At 43.6% G+C, this 14,967-nt stretch overlaps 1 protein-coding gene across 1 annotated transcript in view; it reads right to left on the bottom strand.

Annotated features, from left to right (window-relative positions):
- The window catches only part of SPON1 (spondin 1), a 285,794-nt gene that overhangs the window by 18,895 nt on the left and 251,932 nt on the right, over positions 1 to 14,967 (bottom strand). Inside the window, exon 8 of the mRNA XM_035118396.2 lies at positions 1,326 to 1,527. Coding sequence (XP_034974287.1) covers positions 1,326 to 1,527 — 202 coding nt within the window. The remainder of the gene's footprint in view (positions 1 to 1,325; positions 1,528 to 14,967) is intronic.

Below are 14,967 nucleotides of genomic sequence, written 5' to 3'. Positions count from 1 at the left end.
GTGGTGGTTAGGTCAATCCGGAAAAAGCCTGGTGTGTGAGGACACAAAGTGCCTTCGGGTTCCTGATAGGCCCTTGAGAGATGGAGAACCCATGGAAGCTGATGCAAGCAATCACTGGGAAAGGGGATTCTGTGGGGAAACCATGACTGCCAAAATTAATGCATAGGAACAAAACAGCCTTGGATTGATCTATCTGAGCTGGACTGACCCTACTTCTCAGGGCTGCTATGATGTTAACAGGAAGACCACAGAGGTCACCCTGAGCTGCGTGGAGGAAGGACAGACTAAAGTGTAATAAACAAACATTTCAGAAATGGCAGAACTTCACAGGAACAATACCATGAGTTATACAACTATTTGAATTTCTGGTCTAGGAATCCATATTAGAAACAATTAATTTCCATGCAAAACTTATTTCTGCATGTGGAAAACAGAAATAGTAAGAGTAGATGTTATTAATCAGCAGCCAAGTGGTGTGGATGTTCAAACCACAGTGGGCAAGGCCTTCAGTAGGATATGCAAAACAAACAGAAGGGAGCCCTCCAGAAATTACACAAGTGATAATAAATAATTTTTCCTTCCCTTGCTATTTCTTGGATGCTACTCCTGAACAGAAACCACAGTATCAGACCCTCCAGGTGTTCCTACTTTCTAGGGTTAACCCTGATTTAGAGAAGCCATCCCAGTTTCCAATTTGATCCCGGAATGTCCCACTTTTCCTTAGGATGTCCCTATTTTCATTGGAGAAATGTTGGAGGATATGGAGTTATTCGACCCCCGAGCCATCTGAAGGCAATGCTGTATAGGGAAGCTTTTAAATGTTTAATTACATTTTTATATATGTTGGAAGCTGCCCAAAGTGGCACGGGCAACCCAGTAAGATGTGTGGGGTATAAATTGTAAATTTTTTATTATGGAATGGGACTCCCTATTTTCATCTGAGAAATGTTGGAGGTGAAATTCTAGTATCAAGGCTCATCGGTGTTGCCCACAGCAAGATACTTTCTTGATTAGACTCCCACAAGGATATCCAGCACTTTTGACAGGTGGTTGACAAGGCAACACATATTGACTAACAACGTGCCTTAATCTTTTCTAGAGGCCCCCTTTCTTTAGAAAAAAGAAGAAGCTGCCACTCCACCTTTCCATGTTTCTAACTGGTGCTGCAACACTTGACCAGAAACAGCAAATGTGCACATTACATTTATTTATCTTAGATATTTGTACCATGTCCTTTAGAGCAGACATCTCTCACAAGCCCCTGCATGTTTATATTCTATTAAACAGTGCATGTTCTAAGTGAGTAACATCAATATTTATGATACCTCATAGGTAACACCACTGTCAGTGCCAGCATCCCATGGTATCAGATCTTGAATGACTCTCTGGACCCATCCACAGTCTTTGGTGCAGAGATCTTCAGCCGAAAGCCCTACATTCCAGTCAGGACTGGGGCCTAGCATGGTAAGGAAAGACATCAGATGACGTGTTCTGTCCACAGAAAATTCAGCAGAGGGAGCAGCTCTTCTGCAAATGAAAAAGAGGGAAATGGCTCAACTAAATAATTGCTGCTTGAGACGACATCTGCTTGCATGCCAAATGGAGTGAGAGTATAGTGTGAGAGAGTTGCGCTGTAAGCCATACAACATTTCCAGGAGAAGAGTCAAACCAAAGTTGACACAGCACTTCCCACAAAGTGCTTTTAGGATCAGTGACAGGTAGCAGAATCCCTTACTGTACCTGAAACCTAGCAATAAAAGATTGATAAGGCAAACTGCTTGATAATGCTGTTGTTTTGTATACGATATCCTTTTCAACAGCAAAACAACCACATGCATTTAATGAAGTGGCTTTTATTTCATTCCAGGAATTCTTTTATGGGTGCTTTAAGTCACTTGCAATGGAGACAAAGGGATGGCTTATTTTAATTGCGGCAAAATGTTGGTTTAAACTGCAGGTGATTTCTAAAGACATATATTCCCACCACAATTTTAGCTGGGATTTAACAAAAGCATTCAGACTGGCAACATTTTCAAAAGTAACATAAGTTAGATTTTAATGCTCAAGCCTGTATGATATTTATAGCATTAGCTTGTAAATGTTGTAGCCAAGTATTGTGCAAGTTTCTGCCAAAGTACATTCACAGTGATAAGCAGCACACCCAAATTCTTGAGGTCTTGCCAAGGATTCCCTTAAGTAGAGGATATGTTGCATATGGAATCAATAAGGTTGTTTCAGTAACAACATCCAAAGGTCTTCCGTGATTGACAGTCCAACCATCCAGTAGATGAACTATCCTCGCTAGGCACAAAACTATTGCAACTATTTCTCCATATTATTAACATGTGCATAAGCAGTGCCTGATCCCACGGGGTTTGTGCTGCTGTAGAATCCTGTTCTTGCCAAACATAACAGTGACAACTGGCATCTGCCTTATCTGTCAGGCAAAATGTGCTGTTATCTGAAGCCAACGCAGGATTGTGCCAGCCTCACAAGAACCACCAAGCCCAAAAGGGTTCAAGGAAGGAGTATAGCCATGCCATCAGATGTCTTCCTACCCCTTTGCAGCCATCTCTCGACATGTGGCAAGTGTTCTGCCATATGGTGTTGGAGACAGGTAGGGCAGACATCAAGAGCTGGCATGGTAGGGCATCCACTGAGGCCTAGAGCCTTGCAGAGGGCCCATCATTGACCTAAGATGCTGGGCCAATTTCCCATTTCTTGGTAGAAATTATTGGCAGCAGTGAACTAAAAGAGAGCACAGCGGAGTGGAGCTCTGTCGCCTCCTCAGCACCTCTCCTATTGAAGTTGGAGTCACAGGAACTGCCATATGTTTCCAGGTTTGAAAGACACCTGGAACAAAGCAGCAACGCTGTTGCTCTCCACAAAGCCTGAGAAGAGTCCCCACAGATCACACCAAAGGCTTTTCTAATCCAGCATCCTTTATTCCTAGAAAAACACGAGAAAATAAAAAGAAATCTCGTAGCTAAATCTCTACTTTATTACAAAATCTCCCATGAATACAATACATATTATAAGATCTGAACCAGTGCTGGGCTGACAATTTCTCAAAAGTTATTAAAGGGGAGAGTGAAATTTCAGTGATATGCTCATATGTGGCGTGCAGCTTTTTATTGCACCTACCTTAGGGCCATATTCAACTAAATTACTGCATCTGTGAAAGCTGGCAAAGTGATTCCTTCCCCCATCCTGTGCCCTGCTGCACCCTGCCCAAATCTGATCTGGAGGGTCAGGGAAACACCCAGAGCAGCACAAGACGGGAGGGGAGGGGAGACGAGACTGGTTCATTGGGCAAGCAGAAATACTTCTACTAATAGAGTGTTCTCCATAGTCCTATGTTCAATGCCACCTTGCTGAGGGATGTTTGCGAGTGTCCATTCTTTCATTCTATCAAACATTTCACTAATGGTCTGCACTCTGCATGGAATTGGGGCAGATCTACAATGGAACTAATGAAGTTTAAGCTTCAGGGCCCCTAATCCTGGAAGGGCCCTAGAAGTGACTTTAGTTCAGATTGCTTCAAAATCTTGGGTATATGAGAGCCAACTTGAGTGGCATGACACAGACTGATTATTTTTGTTGTTGTATATATTTCAACAATCCTGAAGTTTGAGAGTCAGTGTGTGTGTGTGTGTTTATATATATATGTAAAGGGACCCCTGACCATTAGGTCCAGTCGTGACTGACTTGGGGGTTGCGGCGCTCATCTCGCCTTATTGGCCAAGGGAGCCGGCGTACAGCTTCCAGGTCATGTGGCCAGCATGACAAAGCTGCTTCTGGCGAACCAGAGCAGCACATGGAAACGCCGTTTAGCTTCCCGCCGGAGCGGTACCTATTTATCTAATTGCACTTTGACGTGCTTTCAAACTGCTAGGTTGGGCAGGAGCTGGGACTGAGCAACGGGAGCTCACCCCGTCATGGGGATTCGATCCACCGACTTTCTGATCGACAAGCCCTAGGCTCTGTGGTTTAACCCATATATATATAGATGACTTAAAATATTTATTGAGTATATTATTCAACTAACTGCTGCACTAAAGAAACTTACAATAAGCCATTCACATTTAGATGATGATTCAGTCCATGGAATAACAAAACATTCAGCATTCATGCAACATTTTTCAGTAGGCCAGCTTGAGATTCATAGTAGAATTTGAGGCCATCGTTAATAAAGTTCACCATCACTGAAAAAGAGACATTTAGTCCTAAAATATAGTAGAAGTGATTTTGGCATATAAGTGGTGTATCATCATCATCATCATCATTGAAATATTTAAAAAATATTTAAAAATCAGTTTTAAGAAAAGAAGAATTTATGATAATGTTAGCAGTCTAATGTATGGACAAACCCTACACTAGACATACTTCTGTTCTGCAGTCTCACTGGGCAGTTAAGAGTTTTCAAAGTTCTTCTAGCTTTAGTTAATAATTAAACTCTTTGTGTCCATTTTTAACATTGTATTGGGAATTGAACAGATAAATCTTACTATACGTTTACATTCTCTCTCTCATAGATCCACTGGCTGATCAATCAATACATCCATTGACTTGCCTTTTCATTGTGTTTGGGGCAGTAGATGGGAGTGGCCTTTTCTTCTTCCATCCCAAATAAACGTTGCCAGCCTCAGGGATGGCACAGGGTCACACCATTTTGGTGGGCAAGTTGAGAAAAGAAAGAGGCTTTCACTATGGTATATCCAGTATTGACACCTGCCCTCGCCACACACTGCCCCTGCTACACCAACAGAATCTCACAGCAAAATAAAAAAAATTCCTTCAGTAGCACCTTAAAGACCAACTAAGTTTATATTTTGGTATGAGCTTTCGTGTGCATGCACACTTCTTCAGATACACTAGAAACAGAAGTGTCAGACCCTATATATATACAGAGGGTGGTGGGGGTGGGTGGGAATGGGAGATGGGCTGATGGGAGTGGTAAACCTGTAGATGGGTGTTAATGGCTGCTGATGGCTGCAATTAGTCCTGGGCTGAGGTGCTAAAGAAAGTTTTTTGCTTCGACTCAGACCAACACGGCTACCTACCTGTAACTAGAATCTCACAGGTTTGACATCTACTACTATGATGGAGCTTTCTGTCAACTTGTGACAAGTGTCATCTTGTCAACATGCCTCCATTTCCATCATTTGGAGTGATACTTATATTATTTCTTATGGTTCTTCAGCTTGGATTACACCCTTATTTTTATTTTTATTTAATGGTAAAAAGAACAAGGAAGGTACTGTAATCAAATTCTGACCACGTGCTTCTCTGTAACAAACAAGTATCTTTTCTCTTTTTGAGAAATACATACTTTAAGGTTTTTGAAGAAAACTTCACAGAACTTGGATTTTGTCCCTGTCAAGAATGCTAGTATAGCCTTAGTTCAAATTCTGTTTGTGTCTTCATTAGAGGCCTCCAAGGAGAAAATGTGACCAGTACTGGGCAGCAAGACTCGCAAGATGGATAGGTCACCATACTTGCTACAGATGAAGAGACTTCTGATGTCATCTCATCCATCACCTGGCAGCTATGATAAGATTGCTCTTTTCTTTGAAGTGTTTCGGCCACTTTAATTCTAATGTCTCAAGCCATTAGCGTTCAGTTGTTGCTTCCCGTGAACAAACATGTCTCTTCACTTTGATGGATGGAAGAGTACCAATTGAACTAAATACAGAGGTTTTCGAATGATGTAGCAGGTTCGGGATTTTCAGCTGCACAGATTGGTTTTTAGAATTGTTGTGATGGAGCAAACTCTGCTGAAATCAATAGTGTTTGCACTAGGATCTTCACAGCACTGCAGTTTGCACATTGTTTTTTTCTGGAATAGTCTTCTGAAATAAATAGGGAATGGCTGGGCCCAGTATTGGGGGGGGGGAATACAATGCTAGGAATATCAACTGGATGAATATTGGGCAGGGATTTCCTTCTTAGCTACTCCCCCATAACCTTTATCAAGGCTTTTAAAACATCTCCCTCTAAATCATCATCATAATCACCATACATGCTTCTTCCTATTAAAGAAAAATCACTAATAGAGACTAGTTTTTAGCAGTAGTATTATTATTTACTTTTTCTGATTTTGGACATGCATACATCTCAAGAATTTCTCCCAGCACCAGCTTTGCCAAGAAGCAACATTAAGCAGCCATTTCTGTCTGCAGTTTCTGGAGATGTGGCAGTTCCCTACCCTGATCCTTCGTTTTTATTTAAAGCATTTATTTTATTTTTATTTTAGCATTTATTTAGGACAGGGGTGGCCAACTTCCAAGAGACTCACAGAGTTAAAAACTGGCAGTGATCTACCCCTTTTGGGGGGTTCAGGTTGAGGTTGTTGAGCTGTTGAGCTTTTTTTAGGAAGGAAAGCCATCCATGTTTTGGAGGGTTCGGGTTAAAGTTGAGCGTTTTTAGGAAGGAAAGTCCTGTTTGGGGGGCTTCAGGGCAAAGATGTAGAGCTTTTTTAGGGGAGCCAAAGTTGCTGAGCTGCTTTGGGGAGAGCCAGTGATCTACCAGTAGATCACGATCTACCTGTTGGACATGCCTGATTTAGGACATCCAACAACAGTGTTATCCTGGCAGCTCACAAACAAAAAATAATAAAATACAATATTAAAATTCAATAATATAAAAGAATAGCAGCGTAACTTTTTTTTGGACACACTTGCAAGCGTCAAAATCAGTTTCATGGTATAGTCAATATACATGACATGCAAACACTGGTTCTTTATGTCACATTAATACATTAATGGGGAGAGGGGTCTCATTTGCACCTGAAGCAAAAAGACAAAATGGCACCACCTCCTCATGAAGGCATGGGGGCATTGCTCTCCACTCTCCCATGGTTTTTTAATGGATCGCAATCCCATAAAATCTGGGCCACATTAAAAAGCGTATCTGGCTGTATACAGATTCAGGGCTGGCATCTGTCAGGAGTATGGGCAGGAGTCAGGCTCTGGGGCCTGTAGTGCTTTGCAGGACTGGGGCCTGCCTCAGCTTGTGCTGGAGAAGCAAGGCGTGGCCACACAGGTGAAGACCTCAGCTTGTGCTGGAGAGGCAAGGAGTGGTCACTCAGGTGAGGCCACTTGATACCTCACTGCACCTGGTGGCAGGAGCTGGGAGGGATAAAAGCCCAGCATTTCCCTCCAGCTCTTGGCCACAGCAACGCTATCCCTGCCTGGTTGCATCTGGCCTCCTGCTCCTTGGACCCTTGCCTTGCTGCCGCCTTGCTTCTTGTTCCTGGATCGTCCGCCTTGCTCCTAGCTCCTTGGACCCTTGCTTCGCCTTCGCCTTGCTCTTGCCCCGTGGACCTGCGCCTTGCTTCTTGTTCCTGGATCCTCCGCCTTGCTCCTAGCTCCTCGGACCCTTGCTTCGCCTTCGCCTTGCTCTTGCCCCGTGGACCTTCGCCTTGCTTCTTGTTCCTGGATCCCTTGCCTTGCTCCTTGGACCCTTGCTTCGCCTTCGCCTTGCTTCGTGCCCTGTGGACCTTTGCCTCTGCCTTGCTCCTCGACCCTGCTTCTTCACCACCATCTTGCCTCTGGTCCTGATGCCCGCCGACCGGACCGTGACAGCATCCCGAAACAGCAAAGGGCATTTGCCACAGGGAGCCCAGAAACATAGTAATGGACTTCATACCAACTAATCATAGTCAATTTATTCTACAAGGCTGGCCTCATCACTTCTCTGCATTATGCTGGTGCCAGTAATAAAACCATAACAATGTGAGAAAATATACTCCGTCTCAGTTTCAATGATAAAAATTATTCAATTTATTAATACAACCGGATGTGCATTTCTCTCCAGAAATATAAAGGACCAGGCAATAACTCACTTCACATCAGCTAACTCCATGTCATTGCGTTTCACAAGTATGGCACTGTTATTTTTAGATGGAAGATAAAATCATCAAGACAAGGTCTTATCACATCCTGTAATATAATTTAAATCTACTGTTTCACAGTAAGAATAATCAAGCTGCCACGGTTTTAACACTAAAAAACCCTTCCATTAATTATGTATTCTGAAAGTGGCAGATGGAAGGAAAACGGGGACAGAATTACACATTTCAGGCTGATGTGTGTCTTGTTGAATAAAAAGAAGAAGAGAAACCAACCACTTTAAGTTGTTTCAAGGAAAGGAAGTTGCACGTCATAAAATGTGGCTCCCTCAGGGAGTTTTAACTATGTAGCAGTATGCCGCTAACATTAATTATATTTATTTTGCTCATCATCTATACAGCAGATTGGTTGCCTGATCTTATGCTCATGCCATATCTGTTGTACAAGAAGAGACTTGCACATCACAGTTTAAAATTTCATCTTACAATATTTTGGGACTGAAGAAGACACCCTGGGCCAGATGGCCAACCTCTGTGGTGTCATCGGTTAGATATATAGCTGAATGAACATACGGCTGCTGCTAATGTCGATTAAATATTCTGGCTCTTTAGCACAACAGAGAGTACACTGAACTACCTCAGGGAAGCCAAGCCTAGGGCATCTTAGGCTAAACAAGTAAAGTTGAGTCACAGAACTCTACCTCACTTGCCATTAAAAAATAAACAGAAGCTCAGGCTCTGAGCATTCTTACTGAACATTTTTACTTGGCCAATGGGATTATGTGCCTGTTTTGACAGACTTCCTACAGACTCCACTTCTTTCTCTTACACAAGCATTTCCCTTAATGCTGGAGCAGTGGTGCTGCAAGGAGGATGGGATATATCAGGCATCCCCAAACTGTGGCCCTCCAGATGTTTTGGCCTACAACTCCCATGATCCCTAGCTAAGAGGACCAGTGGTCAGGGATGATGGGAATTGTAGTCCAAAACATCTGGAAGGCTGAAGTTTGGGGATGCCTGGGATACATCTTTGACCACCCTGCCAAAGCAAGCCAGCATCTATTTCATTCCTTGTCTTATGGTCACACAAAAAAGCTGTGAGATTATTATGCCTATTTTAGAGGTGGGGAACAGGCTGATACCAAGCATGAGCTATTATCTTTCAACAAAGGGGCTCCCAAGTATTCATCAGTGTACTGAATTTGTATACACAGTATTAACAGAACAATATAAAACAACAGTGGTCCCCAAATGCCTCAGGCTCAGAAGACTTGAAAAAAAGCTAAGTGTCTTAGTGGACTACTAAATGGTTGTTTTCTGCCTGTTGTAGCAACTGTGATGAGCTGACCTATATGCTGTATGTTTTATTATTTATTTTTTTGTACTATGAGTTGTATTTTATTGTTCTCCAAATGGAGCAAGCACTCCAGTTGGAGAACAGCCTTTACCAAAGGTGTCATGGGCTTTGAAGACACTTGAACTCAAGATGCAAAGGGGAAACATGCTAGGAGGAAGGCACGCTTGGCAAATCCACACCGTGATCAACTCCCGCCCAGAAACCTGTGGAAGGATGTGTGGATCCAGAATTGGCCTCCACAGTCACTTACGGACTCACTGGTAAAACCGTGTTTATGGAAGAAGAAGAGGAGGAGGAGGAGGGGGAGAAGGAATTTGGATTTGATATCCCGCTTTATCACTACCCGAAGGAGTCTCAAAGTGGCTAACATTCTCCTTTCCCTTCCTCCCCCACCACAAACACTCTGTTAGGCAGGGGTAGAGACTCTAGGTAGAGTCCCGGCGGCGCGGGGCGCCAGGGCACGGGGCCGGTAGGCAGGGCGCTGCGCGGCGAATCCGCGTGGAAGCCATGCTGCGCCCTGCGAGGGCGGGGGCGCTGGAGCGATCCCCGCCCCTCAGCGCAAGAGCGGCCGACCTGCTCGAGACTGCCCTGCTGTGAGGTGAGTGGGGCTGAGAGACTTCAAAGAAGTGTGACTAGCCCAAGGTCACCCAGCAGCTGCATATGGAGGAGCGGAGACGCGAACCCAATTCCCCAGATTACGAGTCTACTGCTCTTAACCACTACACCACACTGCAAGACAATCTTACTTGCCTACGAGTGATCGCCAAAGAAGACTATGATTTGAATTCCATAGAATTTGAACAATAACATACAATATGAAAGAAGCAATAAAAATTAGAGTCAATACGAATCTTTAATGGGTTCATTCTCCCTGGATGGACCACCTGGACCACCTGTGGACCACCTGGATGAAGCTTGCAGACCACAGTTGGTCAATGGACCACAATTTCTGGACTCTTGATAAAATCCAGTGTTTGTTTATTTATTGCCCTTATATCATGCCTTTTCTACTAGGAGCTCAAGGTGGCATGCATGGTAACAACAACAACAACAACCAACAACAACAACAATTTTATTATTTATACCACACCCATCTGACTGAGTTGGTGTGTGTGTGTGTGTGTGTGTGTGTGTGTGAGAGAGAGAGAGAGAGAGAGAGAGAGAGAGAGAGAGAGAGAGAGAGAGAGCGTCATCTAGAACCACATGTTTATGGGACTTCTCCAGGGTCTTCTATGAGAATGTGTGTGGACATTTCTCCCATGTTTCCATTTCATATTTTTTTTAAAAACCCTGCACATTGATGACTTTGGGTCCTCTCAACCTGGGGGAAGGAAAGTAGAAAAGTCTGTGGTAGTAGAATCAAAGCTTTGTAAGACAGCACCGTGGATACACAGACAGGGAGCAATTGCTCACTTTGCATTTGACAGAGTATGTGAAGGAAAATGGGGAGTTTGGGATGAGGAGTATTGAATGTGATGGCCACAAAATACAAGAAAGGGCTTATATTTTGCACTCAAGGTAATCTTACTGAATGCCAGTATTATATATAGAGGTCTTCCAACCTCACATTCAGTCAACAAAAATATAGTGCCTTTTAGCTAAGGCTCTCTATTTTATGGAGGTACAGACAGGTCAGGCAATTTCCCCTGAGCTAATCCTAGGGATATGTGAAAAGTCTATTAGCATGTGACTCTCTCCTGGCCTCCTGCCCCTCTCCAACAATAGAAATGTAAGGCTTGGGTGCTGCAGCAATAAATAATTTTTCTTCGTCCATCTTCCCTTTCTCGCTGTAAGGCAGAGGTCAAGGAAAGAGTTAAAGTGGTGGAATTCTTCTGACAGCATGAACGGAGCTTCTCATTCCCGCACATAATTTATCATGCACAAAGGAAAACACAGTGCCAGACAACCCGGGATGCCATTTCAGATTTCAATCATGCTGAGTGGGAGGGATTTGCAGACCCACCCTAGGCTGCATTCAAGGCCAACTGGTAAAACAAAAAAATAGTGCACTTCACAAGCATTTGCCGGGCTTGTTTTATACACTTTATAGCAAGGCGAACCAAAGTCTCGGGGACCATTCGATTTTGCCGATAGTAATCCTGACATCAAAGGTAAAGTGAGCTGTAATCATAAGTGCTCTGGATTCACAGTGAAGTTGGCACCATTTAGCTGCCAGGACTCATAAGTTCTGGATCACATGACGTGCTCAGGCACAAACATGTAGTGTTGATTCTTTTCTTCCTAAGTGAATGTGTAGGTGCAACGATCGTCCCACTGACGCTATCACAAAAACTTCAGATGATCCCTCCTAATATGTGTGGATCCCACCAATGCGATGTGCCTCCCTTTCTATACCACTAGCAGAGTGTTGAAGGAAACTGGTTATTTCACAAACCACCCACCTATCCTTCTTGCGCCCAAATAAACTGCCTGTTTAGGTTTGGGCTCTGCTAGTAATCGAAGTGCAGTTCCAGTTCTCCCAATAACGTGGCTCTGTATCCCTTTTAACTCCCGGCAAGTGTATCAGGAACCACCTTGTGCTCACAGTCAGGATTCCCTTTTTCCTAAGGTTCACCCCAGCAGCCTGTTGCTACTTTGTGGCACCTTCTTACTGGCACTTGTATTCCCTGGGCTTGACCTTGAGGTTTTAAACTATTTTCCTGCTCCTCAGGAATAGTCTAACCTCCTCACTACCGTCACCACCCTCTTGAGTTAGGATACTTCACTGGAATAACTAGGCACATCTGTTTTTAAAGTAACATTTAAGAAAGCTTTATTAATCTAGAGGACATGTAAAATGCGTAATGGTTTCATGCGTACAAGCTCTTAGATCATATTCTTAGTTTCCTATAACACTGGCTAACTAATTTAGTTCTAGTAACCTTCTCAAAAAGCTCTAATATATCCTACTACTATCCACACGCTCCCCCAAACCCCTCTCAACTCTATCTACTCTAACCACTCTATCAACTGAAATAACTGCTCCCCATTCCTTTTAAACCCATAGCAGTCCCGCCCCTCAGGAATGGAATGTGTCACTCAAAAAGGAGGTTGGGATTAACACTTTCCACCCTGGGGTTCTATCGCAAGCCAGCCCTGTCCGTTACATTTCTTCTCCCAAGTACAGTGGTATAGTGCTGCGCCGCTGCCCTCCCAACAGTAGTGACGATGCCATATACCAGGGTGGCCTGGGGCAGAAGATGATGGCTTCAAGATCAGTGTGAGTGTTGGATTGGCTCTGTTAATGCACCTCTGAAATCCCAACCTTGCTGCCACTTCAGCACAGTCCCCATGAACGTCAATGCTGCTGCTGTCAGGAGGGTAGCAGTGCAGGGCTACTTCACCATGCCAGCTGCTCCTGCTTCTCCAGATTTGATTGAAGCGGTTTTCATTTGAAATGGACTTTTACAAGCCCTAAACCTTCTTTTCTGAGCTTGACTCGGGAGAAATTCGAAGGCAATATATCCAGCGTGACATCTGTCTACTTGTCTCTATTGCATGCATCACAATGAAGCTAATAACACACAAATGCATTTACAACTAATTCCACTTCCATTCACTGTTTGCAGTTTCTTCTGTTTTCTGTTTATCTTACCCCCCGGGTGCCTGGAAAAGTATACTCCAGTGCTATCATAAAGGCGCCTGCTGAACAGAGAGGGCTTGGTGTGCCCTCAAGTGCTGCTATCTGCACTTCCCAGAGCACCGTGACACTCCTTCCAGCTTGGGCTCTTTACTCACACACCATACGTACCCGCACAGTAGTGCTCCAAGGTTGTAGTGGTTGTCAGGAGGGACCGTCACTCACCTGGAGCAAACGCTACTTAGCCAAGTGCCTGACTAATTGCAGCCATGCTAATTAAGCAATTTATTCATTTATTGCTATTACAAGGGCTGTTCTGGGAACTGAAGTAGATCTTGCACAGTAATCTTGATTTGTCAAGTTTTACAGTGACCACCCCTCTGCACCCCGCCCAACAGTTTATCCGCTAAATCACAGGGGCAGAAGTCCCCCCCCTTTTAACGGGAAAAAAGAGAAAGCAAAGGGGCCCAAAAACTGAATTCAAAGTCTAAGTGTTCTAAAATCTTGTTGCTGCCGGAACATATCGTAAAGCATATTAAGAGAGGGAGCTAAAGAAGTCATTTAGGACAGCAGTAGCAGAAAAGGGGTCCCACACAATTTTACACTACATGTTGACACTTGATCATAGTCAGCTCAACCAACAAAAAAGAGACTGAGAGCAAGGTGGACCACACTGTGCATGGGACTGCGAACCGGGTGTCAGTCATGAGGGTGGGTGACATCGTCGCGCCACCCCCACCCCACGCTTGCTGTATGGGTGGCGCCCCCGGACACTCGCTGCATGGGCCACGAATAATAATGTTGCCGTGGGTGGCTAGCGGCGCCCCCCGCTTGCCGTGTGGGCAGCTAGCCCCGCCCCTGCGAGCCAGCTGGCCCCACCCCCAAGTGCTGGGGCAGGTAGCTCCGTCCCTGAGGTGAACCAGCCCACACATCTCAATTTCTTAAATAAAAACACTTAAACAGTGTGCCTGGCTGAGACGAGCCCTAACTTTCTTTTCTTTAGAGCTGTACAACTGGCTATAATATCTGAAAAGTAAGAGATAGCAGAAGCCAGCCCTGAAGCTTTTGCCAGAACAATATAGCATCCTTCCATCTGAAGGACAATCTATTTTATAAGCAGCGACAAGCCTGCAATTGTATTTTCACTCCCTGTGTAATCTCAAAAGATGTCAGACATCATGGCGCCTTTATTAAGACTTAAAACACCTCACCTCTTTTCAGCATCAAGTACTTTTTCAAAGCCTTTCAGAACTTCTAACATGCATGGGTTTTTACCTGACTGAGAGCTGGATGTAGAACAGAAAACTAATTTAAATCTTAGCAAGTTCCATTACATTTTGCACTATTTGCTTTACAAGCATTTATATAAGTGCTGGCAGAATCGCAAACAGATTTCTAAAGAAATCAGATGGAGAAAGTGCACGCATTAGTAGGAACCAGACTGAAGAATGTTTTGGCCAAAGGATGGGCAACAGATGGTCAGAAAACAACCTGGAAACTGCAGCCATAAATGTGACAGAGGAGGAAAGAAAATAAAGACAGGTTGGTACAATTAAAACTTTGTTTTACAATCAGCTGGCCATTGCTTTCAATAGTCAATTGAATCAAGTTCATATGGTGCAGGATGTTGGCATGGTTGGGAGTTAAACATTTAAGTGAGAAATCTAATATAACCTTCAGTGTGTAATTGTGATCATTTTTCCTCCTTATTGACATTGCATTTTAAATAGAAATTTAATCACATGAAGCCAACTTCATCTTTGCTGTGGAAACTTATAACAGATATGATTTTCCCCCTTTCCCTTGGTATGTAACACAATCTTCCTTAATCTTTTGTAATGGAATCTCCTTTTTATTCATTTTACTGTTGACGGATGTACCATCTGAACAAATAAAGAACAAAACAGATTCATACTGCTGCCCATGAATTTAATTTCTGAACATTATTCATGGTTCTTAAAACAATAACTTTCACAGCTTCCACATGTTATTGGCATTTAAATGCCAACCCATAGTTTTCCTGCATTTAATCCAGATTTACCTTTTCTAGTGGGAATCCAATAAGTTTGTGTGTGTTTTTTGTTTGTTTTTTAATGTGGCCAATATCCCACTTACAACATTAAGCACCCTGAATGAGCAAGTCTCCTCTCCAGGAGATATCATATTTCTAACCCACCC

This window comes from Zootoca vivipara, chromosome 1 (genome assembly GCF_963506605.1).
Source record: "Zootoca vivipara chromosome 1, rZooViv1.1, whole genome shotgun sequence".
NCBI classification, from domain to species: domain Eukaryota; kingdom Metazoa; phylum Chordata; class Lepidosauria; order Squamata; family Lacertidae; genus Zootoca; species Zootoca vivipara.
This window is presented reverse-complemented; position numbering and strand designations above follow the sequence as displayed.